Source organism: Mandrillus leucophaeus, unplaced genomic scaffold (assembly GCF_000951045.1).
Source record: "Mandrillus leucophaeus isolate KB7577 unplaced genomic scaffold, Mleu.le_1.0 Scaffold1055, whole genome shotgun sequence".
Taxonomy (NCBI): Eukaryota; Metazoa; Chordata; class Mammalia; order Primates; family Cercopithecidae; genus Mandrillus; species Mandrillus leucophaeus.
Genome location: NW_012098710.1, coordinates 1,248,931 through 1,271,888, shown reverse-complemented (window position 1 = coordinate 1,271,888; position 22,958 = coordinate 1,248,931). Strand labels below are relative to the sequence as shown.

The window sequence follows — 22,958 nt, the reverse complement described above, 5'->3', positions numbered from 1 at the left end:
AACTTGGAGTTGGAGAGGAGTAGGGATGGAAATCAATATTTATTGAATTCCTACTATGTTCCAGGTAGTGTACTAAGACCTTTGTCTCTGTTATCTCATTTGACTCTCACAACCACTTGTGAGGTAGGTAACATTGTTTCTATTTTACCAGTCAGAAAGATAGCTCAGAGATGTTAAGTGACTTATCTGAAGTCACTTGGCTTTCAAGTGTCAAAGCAGGAATTCAGATTCAGGCCAGCTTGGCTTAAAATCCAGATTTTTTTCCACTCTACTCTGTTGCCTGAGTGGAAATGGAAACTTAGCACAGGAAAATCCTCAAAAAAAGGGAAAGGTGGTTTTCCTCAAAAATAAAAATGAAAATAAATTTTAGCTACAAAGAGAACAACAATAATAATAACAAAACAAAACAAAACAAACAAACAAAAAACAGGACAGGTTGGAATGGAACATGGTAGAAGCCTTGGCCTTGGAGTTAGGATGCCCAGTTTGGGTTGTAACCCTGTCATTTGCTAGCTTATATGACTTTGATAATTTACCTCTCTAGATCTCAGTTTCCTCATCCATAAAATGCAGACAGTAGTGTCTACCCTATCTAATCAGGTTGTTGTGAAGATCAAATATAGAGATCAAATATATCTGAAAGCACTTTCTAGGCCAAGCCAGAATAACTATACAGCTACAATAACTATACAACCATAATTAATTATTTCTTTTACTAGCAGTAACAATGTATTAAGATGGTCAGATTTTTGGAATTTCCCAGCAGGTTGAGATTCCTTCCTGTTTGTTTCATACATTTTTTTTTTTTAAAGGAAGAGTTTCACTTTGTCACCCAAGCTGGAATGCAGTGGTGCAATCTCAGCTCATTGCAACCGCCACCTCTGCCTCTCAGGTTCAAGTGATTCTCCTGCCTCAGACTCCCGAGTAGCTGAGATTACAGGCATGCACCACCATGCCTGGCTAATTTTTGTATTTTTAATAGAGACAGGGTTTCACCATGTTGGTCAGGCTGAGACTAAAACTGACCTCAAGTGATCTGCCCACCTTGGCCTCCCAAAGTGCTGGGATTACAGGCGTGAACCACTGCGCCTGGCCCATCCTATTCAGGACCTCCAACTCCCTTAGGGTTTTCCCCATAGAAACCCGTTCGTTTATTTCTTGACTCACGAGGTAGTTGAGACCCCTGGAAATATGTTCTCAAGACCTCTTTGTTGCCCAGTCACAGAGTTCAGCGTTGGGTATTATTCTGAGGCTTCCCTTCCCTCTGATGCTTGCAAACAGAATTCCTCTGGTCCTTGTCCTTCAGGCTCTTTCCTGGTACTTCTCTATCTTATTTCCCTACTCCCTCAGCTTAGAAGCAACATAGGCTTTTCTTCAGCTATTTTCACTCTTCCGCTTGGGCCCTTGCTTCTTCTAGTGGGCTGGAATCAGACTGTTTTCTGTCTGCCTAGAATCAGATTTTTCCCCTTTTGTCATCCAGAGTTCCCTGTCTCAGAAAGAATGACCTCTTTCTCAGAACAATGCCCTTTTCAACCTTAGCTATGAGAGTTCAAATTTCCCTGGCCCTCCCAGTAGAGATTCCTTGCTCTGTATATATACAGGGAGTATCAGGATGGTGAATCCATCCCTCAGAAACAAATGTCTTGGGAGAAGTGCTTATGTCAGACTTGAGTACAGAGAGTGGCTAAATGCTCCCCACAATCTGATCTGAGACTTAAGAAGGCAGAAACTTTCACTGGCTTGACTTGTTCTCCTCCCCTTCCATAATTTCTTGGTTGTGAAGGCAGTGAAAAGGACGGCCTTGGAAAAATCCCGGGACTAGAAATCAGGAAACCTGGGTTCTGGTGCTGGCTCTGTCACCCACTAGTCACATGAACTTGGGCGGAGCAGCCTGTGCAAACCTCTGTTAGACTGCCTGCTCTTCCATGAAGGAATTTCTTGGTTACAGGCTGTTTCCTTGGTTGGACTAGAAGCTTCCTGAAGGTAGCAGCCATGGCCATGCCACAATCATTTTGGAAACTGCAGTTTCTAACTGGTCTCTCTGGCCCATCCTGTTCCCCTGCTATCCATTTTCCACATTGCTGTGGGAATGAATTTGTAAAATGCAAAACCTGTCATGTCACTCCCTACCACAAACCCTTTAATGGTTCCCCCATTGCCTTTAAAACCCATTATGGTCTGGACCCTACCTACCTCTCTAGCATGGTCTCCCAGCCCTTTTTTCTGTCTTAGTCTTCTCTGCTGTGAATCTCCCCTTCCTCTAGCTAACTCTTAATCATTCCTTAAAAATATCACATCCTTAGGAAGACGTCCTTGACCATCTAAGCTCCCCACTTGACAACTGTTGGTTAAATCCCCGTCTTATAAGCACCCAAAGATTATCCTTATTACATGATAAACCTCTTTTGTAGCACTCCTCAAACAGGTAACTGCTCAGTATCTGCTTCCCTTCTCATCATAAGATTCACGAGATGATGGCAGAGGCCTTATCTGTCTCGTACATTGTTAAGTGCTTACTAAAATGCATAGCACATAATAACAGTAAAATTTGTTTGATGGTAATATGAAATGACCTGTAAGGTATCCACATGACTGCTTCAAGAATTGGGCGTATCCTCCACGGTAACAGTGATGTCTGTCTATAATCTTTCATGTTCTTATGGCTTTCTGAAAAGCAGTGCTATTATTGAAATATCTCCCATAAACATTATAAAACAGTAAAACAGTTAATGTCCTTTTGATCTTGTAATGTAGTATTACACAGATCTTCTCACTTCATGTAAAAAACATGATCTTTGTCAGTGCTTCTTTTTACTGCTAGAATACGAAACTGAATTTTGCATATTAGCTGAAATATTACTAGAATGTTTTTGTTTCATTAATATCTCAGGTTAACAATCTGCTATTTGATTCTTTAACCTGTCTTGAAAAGGCATATATATGTCTCATTATTACTTAAAGAAATTGGGTAGCTGACTTGAGAATGCACCATTATTTTAACTTTTTAGTTGATTCTATTTTTAACATGAAAATAAACAAATCAATTTAAAACTTTTAAAAAGGAACGATTAAGTAGATATATTTTATCTTGTTTTTGGAGGAATGTCAATATTGTGAAGCACTTCTCCAAATCCTTTTAAGAAGAATGTGAGTTAACTTATTAATAGTAATATGTTCACAGGGAGTAATACGTATCACTGGGAGATAATAATATGTAGTATATTACAATAGTAATATGTAAGTGGAAAGACAAGTGATAGACTTGAGTCTGTCTGGCTCTGTTTTATAAGCTGCGTACACTGAACCTCATTTTATTCATCTAAAAAATAGGATGATAGCATGTACTTTGAAGAGTTATTCTGAAAGTTGAAGATATAAAGTACTAGCACATCTAGTGATGCCCTTTTGCCATCTGTACTTTATATGCTGTTCATTCATTCCACAAATATTTAAGCGCATTTCTGCATTGGGCCAGGCACTGGGAACATAATGGTGGACATGGCACCTGTCTTCACAGAACATACACTCCTTCGATTTTCCGTCTGTAGGAGTACTGCTCAGCTCAGCCTTCACCTCCTTCAAGAAGCCATCACCCATGCTCTAAGCCTCTCTCCCTGCCTCCCTCATCTGGTTCAGATGTTCCTCCTCTGTGTCCTCAGAATAACCTGCGCATACTTTCATCATAGCACTTCTATATACCGATTTGTCTCCCCACCAGGCTAAGCTCTCAGGCCGAGTATGGTGTCCTATCCTTTTTTTTTTTTTATACCCAGCTCATGGCTTGGTACACGAATAGGTACTGAGAAAGGATATTTGGATAAACAGTGCCCTCTGGTGGCCAGATGTTGTAAGCACAATCTTTTATGCATCATAAGGGTGAGTAAAGCCCAGGTGAGTAAAGCACCTAGGAAAGGCAACTTTTTCTTTATTTTAACACAGGGAAAGGACATACTTCAGAATATGTGGTCTCCTAGGATCTCCTAGGTCTCCTAGAGATGTTGTTATTCCAACATCTCTCCAAATCTTTCCTAATTCAGAAAACAATATTCAAATGACACAATAGATAAAGGAAAACTATTTTGAGTGTGCAAAAAGAAAATGAAAGAGAAATTTGTCTCACGTAATAAAGAAATGTAACATCATATACAATTTTTCATAATACCTTTATTTCAAGGCCTACACACATTCATTCATTCAACAAATATTTACTGAGCATCTACTGTGTGACAAACACTATTCTAGGTATTAGGGATACAGTAATGAACAAAACAAAGTGCTTAAACTTAAGGAGCTTACATTCTCATAGGAGGAGACGCACAATAAACAAACATATTTTATTAGCGATTATAAGTATTACGGATAAAAATAAACTAGGTTACAGAGTGGGGTGAGTGTGTGTCTGTGTGTGTGTGTGAGAGAGAGAGAGAGAGAGAGGACGCCATCTGAGCAAAGGCCTGAAGATGTATTAGAACTTCAGAGAACTACAGAAATGCTGGTTGACCAGGCCTGCCTAAAACATTATGGGACTTTAAGAGAGTTTTCTTTCTTTTTTCTTTTTAAAAATAAGTTTAATCTTATGTAAAAGTTGCTAAAATAATACAGAGAGTTCCCTCATACTATTTAACTAACCTTCCCCAATGCTAACATCTTATATAACTACATAACTATCAGAACTAGGAAACTGTCATTGGTACAATAATTCTATTGAGCAAACTATAGGCCTCATTTGATTTTCACCAGGTTTTGCATGCACTCAAAATTTTTTTGGGGGGACCGGGCGGACAGTTCTATTAATCGTATCACATTTATAGATTCTTATAATCACCTCTGTAATTAGGACAGTATTGTTTTATCATCCCCCAAAAACTCATTTGTGCTACTTCTTTATAGGCACATCTGTCCCCCAGCAACCACTGATATGTTCATCATTACTATAATTTTCTCATTTCTAGAATGTTACATAAATGGAATCACATAGTAGGTAAAATACTGTGATTTGCTATGTCACTCATCATAATGCCCCTAAGAGCCATTCGATTTGTTGTGTACATCAATAGTTTTTGATTTGTTATTGCTAAGTAGTAGTCTACTGTGTGAATATTCTACAATTTGTTTATATGTGCCCACAGTGAAGAGCATTTCAGTTGTTGCCAGTTTTTTGCTAATAGAAACAAAGCTTTTATGACCATTCATGTAAGGTTTTTGTGTGGACATAAATGTTCATATTTCTAGGGTAAATACACAAGGATGAGAGCTAGAGAGTTTTATTTCTTCAGAGGGATTTATAAACAAGTGCCATGCTTCACAAAACAAGCAGTAAATTGGAAAGAACACTGGATAGGACTCAGAAGATCTGGCTCAAGCCTTGCCCTGTCATTTAGTAGCAATGTGATGTCGGATAAGCCTCTCCCCTCTCTAGGTCCCATATTTCTATCTCTTAAGTGATGGAGTAGAAATCGATTATTTCTTCCGTCTTTTTAAGATCTAGTTACGGCCGGGCGCGGTGGCTCAAGCCTGTAATCCTAGCACTTTGGGAGGCCGAGATGGGCGGATCACAAGGTCAGGAGATCGAGACCATCCTGGCTAATACAGTGAAACCCCGTCTCTACTAAAAAATACAAAAAACTAGCCGGGCGAGGTGGCGGGCGCCTGTGGTCCCAGCTACTCGGGAGGCTGAGGCAGGAGAATGGCGTGAACCCGGGAGGTGGAGCTTGCAGTGAGCTGAGATCCGGCCACTGCACTCCAGTCTGGGCGACAGAGTGAGACTCCGTCTCAAAAAAAAAAAAAAAAAAAAAAAAAGATCTAATTACATGGTTCTGACGAGATAGAAAGGAGGTTTCTGCCTCATTTCACAAAAAATTGTATAGCTATGTACATAAAATACCAGATGAAAAACCTAGGTAATATCTCCCATCTTTTTCTTCCACGTTCTAAACAGTTACGCAGTGGCTCACACGTGTAATCCTAGCACTTTAAGAGGCCAAAGGTGGACGGATCACTTGAGGTCAGGTGTTCGAGACCAGCCTGAGCAACATGATGAAACCTGTCTCTACTAAAAATACAAACATTAGCCGGAAATGGTGGTGCACGCCTATAGCCCCAGCTACTCGGGGGCGGGGAGTGGGGCGGGGACTGAGGCAGGAGTATCGCTTGAACCTGGGAGGTGGAGGTTGTAGTAAGCCGAGATCACGCCACTGCACTCCAGCCTGGACAACAGAGTAAGACTCCATCTAAAAAAATAAGACATAAACAGTTACTTTGCATACAAAGAGACTATTGGGGAGAAACCAACTAAGCCTAAGTCTATAAAAGCTGGGTGGCTGTTCCCTGAGGAGAAAGGACTCCAAAATCAACACAGAATTGCCACACGGCATAATGCCATTCCTCAGGCATGTATATGGAGCAGATTGTCCTCACCCTCTGTCTCCATTATTTTTATTAGTTAGACATAGGGTAAAGTACATGCAAAATATATGTGTGTATATATATGTGTGTGAACTGTCTATGCTTTTAAAATATGTTGTATTATGTATTTCTCTACAGGTACTATTTTTTTTTCAAAAGTCAGGAAGGAAACACACAAAATATTTGCAATGGTTAACTCTAGAGGTTGTGATTGTCGTGAGAGGCAACTCTAAAGGAAAAAGAAGTATATGTTTGTGAGCACAGCCTCTCTCTCTCTCTCTCTCTCTCTCTCTCTCTCCCCATCTCTCTCCCCCTCTCTCTCTCTCTCTCTCTCTCTCTCACACACACACACACACACACACACAAACGCACACACAGTGGTTAAAATCATAGACATGAGACAGACTGCCTGGGTGCAAATCCTGGCTCTGATATTTACTAGTTATATGACCCTGGGCAAGTTACATAACCTCTATTTTCTCAGTTTCTTCTGTAGAATGGGAATGGTAATTAATAATAGTGCCTACCTCATGGGGTTAATGGGAAAAGTAAACAAGTGAAAATACATGAAGCAATTAGAATAGTGCCTAACATGTGGTAAGCACTATAAAAGTATTAACTCTTATGTACTCCTCCCACAAGCTGATAGAAAACTTTTCTCTCAGTCTATGTCTATCTGAAGGCCTCCCATAGCATGAGTCCCTGAGCCCAATTCACTAGGATAGTTATACTTCTAGAAATGGCTTGGCTGTCACCTCCCCATCCACACTACTTTTCTAACTTTAACAGCCAATCTCCCAGCCACCTCTACCCTCCTAATCCCTCACCCACTCCCTGGCCAAAAAAATTACACACCAAAGCTGTACATTGCTTAACTATGTCTCAGTAATTTTTTTGCCTGCTAAACTGTAGTTACTCCAGTGCAGGTGACTAAAAATTCTACTAATAATTTCATATATTCCTTGCTCCTTTAAGTGACCACCCTCCCTCAGATCTAAAGAAACAGCTATAACCAATTTTTTTTAAATCCCTGCTTCATTTAGTCATAGTTACATAAAGCTGGAAGGACCATCTTTGAAATATTGCAGTGTTTACCTTTAGAAAACAAAAAAGAAGATGGTCTCTTCTTCCTCTTCCTTTTATACATTTGAAACTTCCTGATATAACAGGGCTGTAGTGCTGGTGGTGATCATGATGCTAGTGCTAGTGGTAGTGATGTGCATGTATGTGTGTGCATGTGAGAGAGAGTCGGGGGGGTGGGAGAGAGAGAGAGAGAAGGATCCTTAAAGTGTGATCTGGGTTAACACCTTAGCTTTGATGCTGCCACAGCAAATGCTATGTCTGCTTCATACACATTGTGCTTTCTTAAATGCATCATTTTAAGAAAGTAATGAATTCTTTGCAGCTCAGTAAGGTGACAAGGCTGTTCATAACAATTTCTTGATAATTCATCAGATGTCCAATTTACCTCTCACTTTTCCTTCTCATTTCCTTTGCACAGAAAGTGACTACTTATTAAATAAAGCCCAACTCAGCCTCTTTTTTCTGTTATGGAGTCTGAGAAGGTGGGATAGTGATCTCCTGAGTGGTCCTGAACAATAATGGGAAGTGGAAAGTGTGTTGTGCCCCCCTCCCAGTTCTTCATGTACTGTGTCTGCCTTCTCTCTTCACCTTGCTCTCAACTAACATGTCAATTAACAATTCTTAAGGTATTACTATAGTGCTAAGATCCTGACATTTTTATCCAAGTACTTTCAGAGACTCAAAATGACAGCACAGCTCTCCATAATATATCTCCAACCCCTGTTTCTAGCCTTATTTCCCTCCATTGCATCTGTCAGGTTGATCTACTTTAACCAAACACATTTTCTATTTCCCTGCTTATGCTTTTGCTCATGCTATTCATGTAATTCATTCTGCCTAAACTTGTCTCCCCTTAAGCTCCATTTCTACCTGCCCAAGTCTTGTTCATCCTTGAAGACCAGCTCAGATACATGAAACTTCATCTAATCCTCTGATTGTCCTTTTCCAAATTTTCTCTTTCCTATGATCTCATACACCTTTGATTGTATTCTATTATGTTACTTGTTTTGCTGGTCCTTAAATTATAATTAGTTGTATTCACACTCATAGTCTCTACTAGACTGTAAGTGCCTTGAAGGCAAAAGCTGAGTCTTTCTCATCATTATATCCCACTCAGGGAAACCCAGCACTATGCTGGATACATGTGGGATATACTGTGGTATGTGGGAGACACTCAGTAAATGTTTGTTGAAATAAAAACTTCCCCAAATGATCTTTAATGGAAAATTTCACAATATTCTGGTGGAAGGGAGATCTATTTGGACAGAAGATTTCAGAGAATAAACTAGGTTGGCATTTACTGTGAAGAGTGGAGAGCACTGAGATGGATAAGCCAGGGAGGAATTCCCTGCCATATAATAATAATTATTATTATAATTATTGCATTTCACTTGAGTCTGGATATATGGGATCATCTATTTCACATATCTTGTTCCATCTGAACAGGAAATCTCAGTGCCTTCTGAGCTCCTGTGCAATGCTTTATAGTATAGATGGATGCGAGTAAGCTGAGGGGAAAGTGGAAGTGGGGAAGTTATCATGGAAGTGGGGTGGAGGGAAGGCTGATGAACTTTAAACCCAGGAATAAAATACCTGTAGAATGAGCAATGGGAGATCTCCCCTGCCCCCTCCCCACCAAAAATAATCCTAACTATCAAATAAGCTCTCTGAAAGAAGCTAAGGGTAAAAAGATATAGCCCATTTGCATTTCAATACAGAAGAGAAACAATTGCCAAAATGACTTTTTGCAGTTTCTTAAATCTTAGCAACTTATGGCTTTGGTGAACTCCCACCTATTTATTTCCTTGTACTGAACAGTGGTAAAGTCCTTCCAGCAGGGGCATTAGGTGTTTGTATTAAAGATAGGTGGGAATTGGGGAAGACTAGGTCTTACTCTACAGTCAGTCTTTGGGCTGGGAGGTAATAGGGTAGGATGGGCAGTTGGAAAGAAATATGCAAGTCAAATTTTTGCTGCCTTAAGAAGAAAGTAAAAGAGCAAAGAGCAGAGAGGAGGACCTGGAGACTTACCAGGGAGCCCGTGTTGCCTAGTGTTTAAGACTTGGAAAATTGAGGCTAAGACTCTTAGTCATAAACATCACAAACTGCCTCCCAAAAGTCTTTTTGGGGTGGGTGGATTTATACAAGTAGGTTGCCAAAATTGACCTAATGGTATTTTCAAGGAGGATAGATTTTTTTTTCCACAGACATAAAGTCATTTAGAGAAAACCACTAACCTGATACAAAGAGCAAATGTCAAAGAGCTAGGGTCTTCCACAAACCAATCAACCAGCCAAGTATGCTTATTAAGGTAACCCAGTTATTTTCAATTAAGCGTTAATAAGCAAGTGAAATACCTCAATGTATTATGTTTTCAAACAAAGAAAATACCAGGGGCTTTCAAATGCCTTCCAAGCAATTTGAGTTGTTTTATTCACATCACGAAGACCGGTTTTCCCTGAAGCATTTCCTGTTCAGAAAACACTTAAGGACCCTGCTCTTCTGTTGTGCTTCTTGACATGAAAAGATTTTAATGTCATTGCTTTACCTTTAGTTTGGAATTTTGCCTCTTCAGTCAACTTTTCACTCTATTAGTTGTGCCTGGTTTTATCTCCCCTGATGTGACTGTCCAAAAAACATTCCTACCCTAGCTCCCTCATTTCACCTTATATTTTCTCTACAAAATTCACCCATGGGAGTATATTTTATAATGCTTGGCATTCTTATTTTGATTTTTTACTGTGCTAAATCAGTCAATAAATGTTTGTTGTAAGGCTTTGTACCAGTTATAATGGGAAAGATAAAGTAGTGTAAAATCTTCCCTCAAGGAGCTTGCTGTCTAATTGAAGATATGTAAGCAAATGAGTACTTCTTATATTTGATATTTCCTTTCTGTTTCTGACATTTTCCTTGGCTAGCCCCTGTCCACATCACAATAGCCTCCTAAATAGTCCTCAGGTTTACTATTACCCTCCATCAAATCAGTCCCTGTTCATCTTCTTAAACAAGTTCACTGTGGTACTTCTCGCACCACCTTACCTTTCTTCCCCTCAAAAATACTACTTAACGATACCATATTGCCTAAAAGTGAAGTTCAATCTCATTTGCTTGGCTTGAAATTTCTCTCCTTCACACCTTTTTAATCAAAGTCTTATTCCATCTTTAAGGTTTAATTCAAGTTCCATTTCATCCACACCTCTTTCCTCCACTTACCCACCAAAAGTAATCTTTCCTTTTAATTTCAGTAGATTATAGTCTATATCACCCATTCAGTATTTAATTTATGCTACCTTGATTGGTTTCTTTTATATGTATATGGCTCTTCCCCATCCAGATTGCAAATTTTTTGAGGGCAGGGCCTTAGCATAATGCTTTGCACAGAAAAGATGCTTGATAGCATGTTTGGTAATGAAGACATGATTTTTCCTGGCTTCAGAGTAGAGGAAGGATTATGAGGATGGAAAGGAAATATTCTGGAGGTAGGGAGATTAATTAAGGAGGTTTGTGCAACAATGGTCCTATCACAATAGGTGATAAGGGCTTCAGCCTATTGGTTCCTTGGCTCAGATCCTCACTATATTAACGAAGAACTTTGTTTGTTTAAGGGTAGTCACGTGAAGCAGTGGGAGTGGAGAAGGAACAAAGAAACCTGTAACTGTTTGCAATCAATTGGTTGTAAACACTACTGCACTTGGACCAGCCACCGAGGAAATTTAGCAAGATTAAAAAGGAAAGGAGGGAAGGACTTTGGGACTCCTGTGAATTTATGTGGGGACAAAGGAGAAGTAGCAGTCAGAGTTTACTGAACCTGAGTAACTACAATAATGATAGTAGCATTGACACAAAAACAGGAAAATCAGAGGTGGAAGCCAGATCTGGAGAGAAGGCGGTAAGTTTGTTTTTAGACTTACTGAGTTTAGGGTAACTTGAGTAACAAAGTGAACATGTCTAATGAGGAGCAAAAGATACCTTTTGTCACATTTAATTCAATCCAACAAATAATTACGGAACATCTACTATGTGCCCGTCATGATACTGGAGATAGATACAGTCACATAAGACAATTCTTGCCCTCCACAACTCGTGATGGAGTGAGGAAGACAGACTAATATGATAAAATATAGGAAATGGTATAATTGAACTATATATAGAGTATGTGAGAATATAAATAGGGGATCAATTGCTTGTGTCCAAGGAAGTGAGAAAAATTACAGAAGCGATGATCTTTGAGAAGGGCCTGAAAAGATAAGTAGAAATATGTTCAATAAACAGATGGGGAAATGACTTTCCAAGTAAAATAATAGTCTAGGGCAAAGGCACAGGACATGAAAGTGCATGGCATTCTAGGGGAACAACAAGGAGTCTGAAGTGACTAATGAGAAAGGGATGACAGAATAAAGATGGATGATTTGAAAGAGATGATGATTTTCAGAAATTGAAGAAAAGAGTGTTGTTACACTCAGCTGGAGAGCAGCCTATGTGTAAGGTTAAAGATGTAGTCTCTAGTGTTGAACTCTCTCAGCCCAAATCTCATCTCTGCTACTTACTAATTGTGTAACCTTAAGCAAGTCACTTAATCTCTCTGTGCTTAGTTTTCCTCATCTGTCAAATGCAGATAAAGGTACCTACCTCAGGACTGTTTTGAGGACTGAGAGTGCCAATATATGTAAACTAATTAGAGCAATGCTTGGCATATAGTGTTATGTAAAGGCTAGTCCAAGGATTACATTTTCAGAAACAAGGTACTACATCATTGTGTACTACACCAGTAGCCACCTAAAAAAGAAATTATAAATGGGAAGTGTCTAAGTTTCTAGATACTGTAAACAAGGACCCAGAGAAAACTAAATGAATCTCTTAGTCTCAGTTAAAGGAGTTCATGAGCTGGTAAGATATCTGCCTTGGAAACGTAGATCCAATTTAGGGAAAGGGTGAGGTGTCTGAGAAAAAAAAGTAGAATGGCTAGAGTGCCATTCAGAGTAAGTAGAAACCCCCATTGTGGCATTGCCCTAGAAAATGGAAAAAAGCAACATAAGATTGTCACTCACCAACAGACATATTTTATTTCAGTTAAGTAGGAAACAGAAAATTAGCCATCAGGGAGCTTCAAGTATGAGAGAGGGGGTAGCAGGGTCCAGTGACCGGTATTTTGCTTGGGTTGGAGAATTTGGAGGAACCCTCTGAAGAGGGATAGCAATTGGAGATGCAGCCCTACCTTGCTAATGAAGCACATCTAGCCCCTTGAGTTTTGATGCTCTCAAGTAACCCATTGTCTGTTCCTCAGCCTTCTAGAGCTCTGCTCGAGTGATCCTTGAATAGACTCTTGGAATGCTTGTGCTTCCCTGTATGACTGCTCTGTGTGCTGCTGAAATGGAACTGAACCTCGCCCGCCCACCCAGCCAGCCCAGGGGTTTCACTTGACAGAACTCGGTTTGAATTCTGGTTTTACCACTTACTAGTTGTGTGATTTTTGAGCAAGTCACTAAAATTCTCTATGCCTCAGTTTCCCCATCTGTGAAATAGGAATAAACATGGTTCCAATATTGTAAAATAGTTATGATAATTACATGAGATAATTTACCTATGAAGTGCTTGGCAAGTTAAGTACTAAAACGATGTTAGTTCCTTCCTCCTTCCTTTCCTGTTATACTTGGGCAGCCCGCAAATCCCCTGCTCTCATTTTAGCCCCTCCTGGGGGCTCTGGTAGTTTTTTTTTTTCCAACCCTGACTTTGCAGTAAAGATGTTTTGATGTAGCCAGTATTCCAAAATAGGAAAGGTATTCAGATACTGGACAGCCCAAGGTGAGAAATATCCACTAAAACACGACAACTATGTGAAAAATATATACACATGAATATATGTTTAATGATCTATTTAATGTGAAAAATTACAGGGGAAGAAGGAAAACTGAAAACATTTTTGTTAGCACAATATATTGTTGTAATGTTTTCTTAATATTGTGCCTGTGGAGGATACTCTTTTCTTTACATACATAAATCTCCTTACCCTCTTTCCAAAAGAATGGCAGGAGGAAAGGGTACTGGAGTAAAGGGAATTGTTCAGTGGGAATAACATGCCCCCATCTCATCTGTCCTTCTGCCCAGCCTTCCATTAACCATCATGATCTACCAGAGGCCTGGAGAGCTTCCTAACTGTGGTGCTTCAATGCCCTTGCATCATTAATATCATCATCTCTACCCTTCTTCTAGGAGTGGATCTTATGAGGGAGGTATGGAAGAAGTTGTGCATGCTTAGCTGTCAGTCCGAACCTTTTAGAGACAGCAGGGGACAAAGGCAACAATCACTGTGTAATACTCTGAAATTTCTTGGCAGGTGAACACTGCTATGCATGAGGCAAAACTTATGGAAGAATGTGACGAGTTGGTAGAGATCATCCAGCAGAGGAAGCAAATGATCGCTGTCAAAATCAAAGAGACAAAGGTAAAGCACAGCACTTCAGTGAATCCAAGGAAGAGCTGACTTTACAGTTATCAAAATTTGATGCAGATGATTCCGGTTTGATCATGAAAGCAAGAAGAAATGAGATTATAGGAGGAGAGGCAAAGAAGTAATGTTTGGCCTACTGCTCTGAATCCAGTAAAAACGATGGCCATTCTGGGGTGTTAGAAACGTTCTATATCTTGACCTGGTTTACGTGGGTGTATGTGTTAGGATTTGGGTGCTTTACTGTTGTATGTTATAACTCAATGAAAAGGAAAAAAGTAATGGTAGAAATGTGAGTCAGGATTATGGACCACGAATGCCAGGATGAGGACTCTGGGCTTAATCTGAAAAGTGCTGGGCAGCCATTCTAGTTTCTTAGGAAGGGAGAAAGACTGATTGATATGGCAGAGGTATGCAGGGTAGATCAAAACGGGATGATACCAAAGTCAGGGTAGCAAGTTACGAGACTTATGGAATGATGGTTTGTAAGAGTTGATAAAGACCTAAACCAGAGTAGTGGCAGCACAAATGGAAGGGAAGAACACAACAGGCATTGCTAGAAAGGAAATGATAAGAAACATTGAACTTTTAAATATAAAAGATGAATGAGAGAGAGGGAAGACTCAGTGAAGACATTCAGGTTTCGAGCCTGGGAACTGAAGAATCATGATCATAAGGGTCAAGTGTGAGCCTCCATATGGCTATATGGTTTTAGGCTTGTTGACTTGCTGGTTATAAGTTCATGCTGTGTGTATAATGTGAGATGTTTTGAGAGGCTAGAGTGATAACCAATAATTTGTGCCATGCTGAGTGGTTATAGCTTATCCAGGAACTAAAGTTTCCAAGAACACAGATTTGTGAACACACAGGTATGCATAAAGACACTTACAGAAATATATACATAGAACTGTAGATACTCATAAATAAAAAGATGGTACTTTTTAGTAAACACATATGAAAACATATTGACAACATTTTGTTTGTTTACATACAAACAAAACAAAAATGTAAACAATGATAATCTCTGGGTGGTAGTGTTTCTTTTATACTTTTTATTTTCAGAATTTTCTATAATGGGCATGCATTGATTTAGAACCAGAAAAATTAATGTTACTAATACAAAGAGGGGGTAGATAACTGAGAGTATATGACTGTGTTGCAGCCTAAGTATGCAAGCTGTAGACAAGAGAAGGAGGGGTTGGCACAAGAGACACAGTGGGTAGGGTGAGAAGGTGAGTGGTTAGTACAGGGACCATGGAATATTAATAAGCGTTATTTTTAGAAGCACTGCAGCATACCTACTTCATGTTGTGTTTTATTGTTTTTAATTAAGCACTGCATGTTTTATCTTATTTTTTTCTTTTACTAATTCCTTAAAGGTTATGAAACTGAGAAAGTTGGCACAGCAGGTTGCTAATTGCCGCCAGTGTCTTGAACGGTCAACAGTCCTCATCAACCAAGCTGAGCATATCCTGAAAGAAAATGACCAGGCACGGTTTCTACAGTCTGCAAAAAATATTGCTGAGAGGTCAGTTCTTTATGTGCTTTTGAAATGCCTGCTCTTGTGAAAAGAGGCCAATCGAAAGTCACTTAAAGTTCAGGCATGTATGTAACAGCTGCCACCTGAAGATTTTACCAGTTAAGTAGTTATTGAGCCTCAGTGGTAAATTACCCTTTGGATTTCTGAACCCTTGTCTCTGTCTCTGCAGCCTATCAGCTCTTTTAAGGCACAGTCAAGTACTAGCCCTAGCTACTGCCATAGCTCCCTGCTGCTCACTCAGTGCATGAGCTTTCTATGATGGTGTTGGTATAAGGGTAGAGAAATTTTAGCTATATTGATAGGTATGTGCTCTTCTCAGTCTGCATGCAGTTTCTATTGCTTTCATTTCATTATTCTGCACATAAATCCTTTACGGCAGTAATTTTTAGGCCTTTATTTAATCACTCACCTCTTTCTAAATTAGATGAGAGTCATGAACCTTCTTCCAGAGGAAAAACAATGCATTTAATAAATATACACAGAGAATTTTCTATACAATTTCAGAGGACTCACAGATCCTTAGAAGCCCATCCACAGACCAAAAAATCCATGGTCTAAAGTGAAACATTGTTCAGGACGGTCACCAAGACTTCAAGGGGCTGCAGAGGCTCATTAGGCCAGATTTGACCTCCTTATATCTCCTTCTCATTCATTGAAGACCTTGGCTCCAGGATCACAGTATTCCTCCCATTGCCTCTGCCACCATTTTGGGTGACTTCAGCAACAACCACATGGTTGACTCATCTAATGCCTTAGCCATCTAGCTTCTTTAACATCCCCTCCAACAGTGACTGTCAGCTCAGAGCTCCATCTCATCCACCCATTTTCATGGACCACATGCTGAACCTCACCATCACTCAGAATTGCACTGAAATCATAACTTAAAACACCCCATTTTTTAACTATAACCTCTACTTAAAAACTTTTTTCTTATTTTTGTTTCATTTGGTTTGAGACAGAGTCTCACTCTATTGCCCAGGCTGGAGTACAGTGGTGCAATCTTGGCTCACTGCAACCTCCGCCTCCCAGGTTCAACAGATTCTCCTGACTTAGCCTCCCAAGTAGCTGGGATTATATGCATGCACCACCCTGCCTGGCTAATTTTTGTATTTTTAGTAGAGATGGGGTTTCACCATGTTGGCCAGGCTGATCTCGAATTTCTGGCCTCAAGTAATATGCCTGCCTCAGCCTCCCAAAGTGTTGGAATTATAGGCGTGAGCCACAGCCCTGGCCAAAAATTCTTTTTTTCTTCAAATACACATATACTTCAACTTCATTGAGACTGCTAAGGCCTGACTCCTATACTTTCTTCCTACCCACCAGCTATTTCCTGTCTTTAGCCTATTTAGGATCTGTGATTTCTCACTTCAGATACTCTCTTTTCAATATTCTCAATCCCCTTGCCCCATTGTCCTTTTAACATACCAACCTGATCAAATCCCAACCCTGAATCAGTCCCACTTTTCCCATTCCTATATTTGAGTTGCAGCATGCTACTGGAGAAAATCACATAACCAAAGAGGTCGGTACTACTGCATCACAAATTTATAGCTTCTAAACCTCACCTGGGCCTTCAGTGCTAACCTGAAATCCTTCTGCATTGCTTTGGTCAGCTTTCTTTCTAACTTGTCATCATAATGGCTATCTCAAATCTTTTGTACTTACTTCAAAATTCCAACTTTGCCACTTTTCTGCTTATGCTCGGTAAATGCGCTCTTATTTTACAAAGAACAGTAAGTGTGAAATAATGAATTCAACTTCTCATATCAAGCTGCTGAACACACTTAGGTCCACATCCATTACTTCTGCCTTCCTTCTGATTGAAATGGAAGAGGTGTCTCTTCATTTGTGCTTTGGCCAAACACTCTCTTTTTTCCATAGCTTCAATTTATTCCTCTCTGTAGTTGACTTCACATCCATTTTTAACCCACTCATGTCTTTCCTACCTAAAACCAACCACACAGAAAAACGCCATGACTTTCCTCTACTTCATATCCCCTCCAATTATCACCTGTCCCTCTCGTTCCCTGCACAGCAAACTTCCTGAAAGACTTTACATTTCCTCACCCCTAATTTACTCTTCTGAAATATTTAAAATGTATTTATATCCAAGTAATACCTTGTGCATAGTTAAAAAGTAAAATATTACTGTAAGTCATATTGCAAGAAATAGCAATCTCCTCATTCTCAATGTCTGCTGTCTGATAATATTATTATCAAAAGAGTTCTTACTTTGTACTGGGCATTATTTTAAGCCTTAACAAGTATTAACTCAATCCTAAAAAAAAACTTTATGAGGTAGATACTACTTTTATCTCCATTTTATAAATGAGAGAACGATGTTCAGAGAGGTTAAATGACTTGCTTACAATTGTCCAACTAGTAAGGGGCAGAGGCAAGATTCAAATTTAGGGAGTCTAGTGCCACAGTCTACACTTTTACAACAAAGCCAAGCAATTTCAACTCTATCAGGTGTTTTTATCAGCATGACCTTACATTTCTAAGTAACATCCTTACAATGGTAGTTTTAATTTTTTTCAACTTTAGACATTATCAGTTAACTTCTGTAAATTTGGACTTTTTTTTCTACCACTACTTCTACAAATATTTTTTATGCCACTTCCTTCCTCTCTATTGGGGATTCCAATTACATGTATATTTGGCTGCCTGAAATTGTCCTATAGCTCACCGATGCTCTATTTTTGTTTTGCAGTCTTTTTTTTTTTTTTTTTTTGCCATTGTGAAAACACATGCAAGTGTGTTTCATTTTGGATAGCTTCTATTGATGTATCTTCAAGTTCACTAGCCTTTTCTTCTGTGATACCTAATCTGCTGTTAACCCCTCCAGTGTGTTTTTCATCTTAGATATTATAGATTTCATCTCTAGTTTGATTTGGGCCTTTTAAAAAATATCTTCCATATCTCAAGATATTCAGACTGGGTGTGGTGGCTCACACCTTTGATTGCAGCACTCTGGGAGGCTGAGGTGGGAAGATCACTTGAGACCAGCCTGGGCAACATAGTGAGATTTCATCTTTAAAAAAAAAAAAAAAAAAGCTGCATCTGGTGACATGTGCCTGTAGTCCTAGCTACTCGGGAGGCTGAAGCAAGAGGATCTTCTGAGCCCAGGAGTTCAAGGGTACAGTGAGCCATGATGGTGCCACTACACTTCAGCCTGGGCAACAGGACAATGTCTTGTCTCTGAAAACAAAAAAAGATATTTAGCCTTTCCTCTAGCTTTCTGAACATATAGAATACAGTTCTAATAACTGCTTTTATGTCCTTGTTTACTGATTCTAATACCTGTGTCACATCTGGGTCAGTTTCAGTTGGTTACCTTTTCTTCTTATTATGGATTGTATTTTCTTGACTTTTGCCTATCAGGTAATTTTTTACTGGATGTCAGACTTTGTTAATTTTCTCTTTTGGGATGCTGTATATTTTTGTATTCCTATAAATATTCTTAAACTTCATTCTGAGACACAGTTAAGTTACTTGAAAACAGCTTGATCTTTTCAAGTCTTGGTTTTCAGATTTGATAGGTGAGATCAGAGCAATGTTTAGTCTAGAGACAATTTTTCCCCACTACTGAGGCAAAACCCTTCTGAGTACTCTATCCAGTGTCCTGTGAGTCATGAGATTTTCCAGTTTAGCTGGTAGGAACAGACACTATTGCTAGACCTATGTGAGCACCAGGGATTGTTCCCTCCTATCTTTTTGGGTGACTCTTTCCCCAGCATTATGTAGTTTCCTCACATACATTTGTTTATTAGTATTCTGTTGACTACTAGAGGGAGATTCTGAAGGTCTCTAGAATTCTCTTTGCAGCTTTTTTCTCTCTGGTACTATGTCCTGTGAATTCCAGCCAACTTCGTCCACTTGGATTCTCAGCTCTGTCTCCTTAATTTTAGGGAACTCATTGGGCTCTGCCTGGATTTCCCCTTCCTGTAGCACTTGATTCCCTTAAGTTTTCCAAACAAACTCTCCTATAGTTTCTTAAGAAAGAGTACATGGGAAGTAAATTTTCAAGAATTTTTTGCCTAAAAATATTTCAAGTTAATTTTCATACTTGGTAGGTTGGAAATAAATTTTGAAGGCATGACTTCATTGTCTTCTGGCTTCCATTATTGTGTTGAGAAGTTCACTGCCATTTTGAATCCAGATCTTTTGAATATAACCTATATTTTAAAATCCAGAAGCTTAAACAAAAGTTAATATTACTTTTAATTGACAAATCACAGTTGCATACATTAATGGGGTACAATGTGATGTTTTGATATATGCATACAATGTGGAATGACTAATTGAAGCCAATTAACATATCCTTTACCTCAATTACCATTTTTTGTGGTCAGCCATTGAGATTTACTCTTTCAGTTATTTTGAAACATACAATATATTATTATTGATTATATTCACACTGCTGCACAACAGATCTCAGAAACTTATTCCTCCTGTCTAACTGAAACTTTATACCCTTTGACCAACAACTCCCCATTCCCTCTTCCTCCTACCAGCCTCTGGTAACCACCATTCTATTCTACTCTCTATTTCTGAGTTTGATTTTTTCTGATACCACCTATGTGCGAGATCATATGGTATGTCTTTCAGTGCCTGGCTTATTTTACTTAGCATATATCCTCCAGGTTCATTTATGCTGTCAAGGATAACAGGATTTCCTCCGATTTTAGTGGCTGAACAGTATTCCATTATGTATCTATACCACATTTTCTTTATCCATTCATCCATTGATAGAAACTTAGGTAGATTCCTTATCTTGGCTATTCTGAATAATGCTTCAGTGAACATGGGAATGCAGATATTTCTTTGACATATTGATTTCAACTTCTTTGGATATATACTGACTAGTGGGATTGCTGGATCCTACAGTAGTTCTATTTTTAGTTTTTTGAGGAACCTCCATATTTTTTTTCATAATGGCTGTAGTAATTTGTATTCCCACCAACAGTGTATAAGGGATCCCTTTTCTCTACATCCTCACCAACACTTAGCCTTCTTCTTTTTAATAATAGCCATTACAATCTAGAAGCTTTAAAGATCTTATCTTTAACCCAGTTTTTCTGAAATTTCACCAAGATTTGCCTCGGTTGTAGATTTTCCTTTCCTTTCCTCTCCTCTCCTCTCCTCTCTTCTCCTCTCCTCTCCTCTCCTGTCCTCTCCTCTCCTCTCCTCTCCTCTCCTTTCCCTCTTTCTCTCTTTCTCTCTTTCTCTCTCTCTCTGTCTTTCTTTCTTTCCTTCTTTCTTTCTTCTTGCTCTGTTGCCCAGGCTGGAGTGCAGTGACATGATCTTAGCTCACTGCAACCTCCGCCTCTCAGATTCAAGTGATTCTCCTGCCTCAGCCTCCCTAGTAGCTGGGACTACAGGCTCGGGCCACTACTAATTTTAGTATTACTACTATCGTGCCCGGCTAATTTTGGTATTTTTAGTAGCTGGGACTACAGGCTTGGGCCACTACTAATTTTGGTATTACTACTACCGTGCCTGGCTAATTTTGGTATTTTTAGTAGAGATGAGGTTTCACCATGTTGGCCAAGCTGGTCTCAAACTCCTGATCTCCAGTGATCTGCCCACCTTGGCCTCCCAAAGTGCTGAGATTACAGGGGTGAGCCACCATGCCGGGCCCATTGTGGACTTTTTATCATTCATTTTTCCTGGTCACTCAGTGAATCTTTCTAATCTAAAGACTGGTGACCTTTAGCTCTGGAAATGTTCTTGTATTATTTGCTAATAATTTCCTCCCCTTTATTATTTCTCTTCTTTGTTTATGGGACTTTAATTAGTGAACTGTTGGACATCCTAGACTTTTTTCTCTAATTTTATCTTTTCCATTTTCCATGACTTTGTCTTCTTGCTTTACTAAGATACTTCCTTAATTTTTCATTAAATCCTTCTATTGAAATTTTAATTTCAGCATTCCTAATTTTATTCACAAGAGCTCATCCTTCATCCTTGTTTCTTTTTTAGCATTCTGTTTTTGCTTTGTGGATACAAACTATTTGGTTTTCTTCTTGAGAATATTATCATTTTTAAAAGTTTGCTTCTAAACCCTGCATTGTCTGGATTTCCTCCCAGTTCCTTTTCTCTGTTAGTTTAAATTGCTGTCTTTTCCTAAATATCTGGCAAACTACTGGTTGTGTGTTTGAATTTAAGCACTGAAAGATGACTGGAAACTCTGAGTGGATGGGAATAATTTATGGCTTGGTGAACTTTGCTATAGGATTATAAGGCAGAATGCTGGCTTTTTATTGAGGACTCCAAAGTGTCAGTTCCGTAGGTCTTTTCTCTTGGGTCAGATTCCCTTGGATGGAATCCTCCAATCTCCTGCTTTTGATTGGAGGGGCAGCAGTGTGGAAGGTATAAGCCTGGCTGCCAGCATTCTGGGAGCCAAGGAGGGAAAAGGAGCTGAGAGTTTTAAGACTGCTTTCAGTATAATGTCAAAGCTCAGCAGAAAGTAAACTTCACATATCCTTCCAGAATGAAGGAAGGGTAGTTATTGGTTTAGTGTGCCTGAATCTGTGGATCTAGTTGTTCCTTATGAAAACTTTCAACTTTCTGTGGCACTAAATCAACTTGATGTTGTTGGCTTCCTGATCTAGCTTTCTCTGGTCTGTTGTTGGTTACCACACATTCATTGCTTTCTAGCTTCCAAACATTTGTTGACAATCTTTTACTCGTTGGCATCTCTTTTCCATTCTCTTTGTCTTTGTAGGTTTATGACATTTCATTCTTTGACTGTTATTTCAGTGAGATTTCATGAAAGCAAAAATAAAACATATATTCAAACCACTATATTTAATAATCTCTACTCTCCAACCCTCTGAAATGTTTTGTCCCACTACCACACCATTGAAAGTATTCTTTTCAAGGTCATCAAATGAATACCTTGTTGCTAAATATAATAGACACCCCTTTGTTTCATCTTACCTGATGTCTCAGTAGCATTTGTCCTCCTGATCATTTTTACTTGAAATTTCTCTGCCCTTAGCTTCCATGAAAACTCCTGGTTTTCTTCCTACCTAGCTGTTTTTGTTTTGTTTTGCCTTTGTGAGCAATGTTTCCTTGGTCTATTCCTTTAATGCTATTGTTCTTTGTGATTCTGTCTTAGGTTATTCTCTTCTCTCATTACACGTTCTCCTTGTTGCAAACTCATTGGTTCCTAGGGCTTCAATTACCATTTAGATGGTTATGATTCCCAACTCTTTATCTGAATCTTATTTTCATAGGCTCAGGTATAACCTGAGGTGTAGGTGGAATAGATGACTATCTATGTAATATGACTTGAGAATCATCTTCCCAACTTCAATACTGGTCTCCCACAGGGTCTGAAATTTTCCCCCACCTTTATGCCCTGTATTGTGTTAAGGTACCATGACTTCAGTTAAAATGAAATTTTAGCTGGGAGAGGTATGTCTTTCCCCTTACAAATGATGCCTTATATTATTTGTAATAGAGACCAAGGCCTTAAGA

General features: G+C 39.2%; 1 protein-coding gene across 3 annotated transcripts in view; it reads left to right on the top strand.

The window, feature by feature from the left end:
* The window catches only part of MID2 (midline 2), a 96,616-nt gene that overhangs the window by 59,304 nt on the left and 14,354 nt on the right, over nucleotides 1-22,958 (top strand). For all 3 annotated transcript variants that reach the window (XM_011982544.1, XM_011982560.1, XM_011982552.1), the window contains 2 exons: nucleotides 13,820-13,927; nucleotides 15,310-15,458. In XM_011982544.1, the coding sequence (XP_011837934.1) occupies nucleotides 13,820-13,927; nucleotides 15,310-15,458 (257 nt within the window). The remainder of the gene's footprint in view (nucleotides 1-13,819; nucleotides 13,928-15,309; nucleotides 15,459-22,958) is intronic.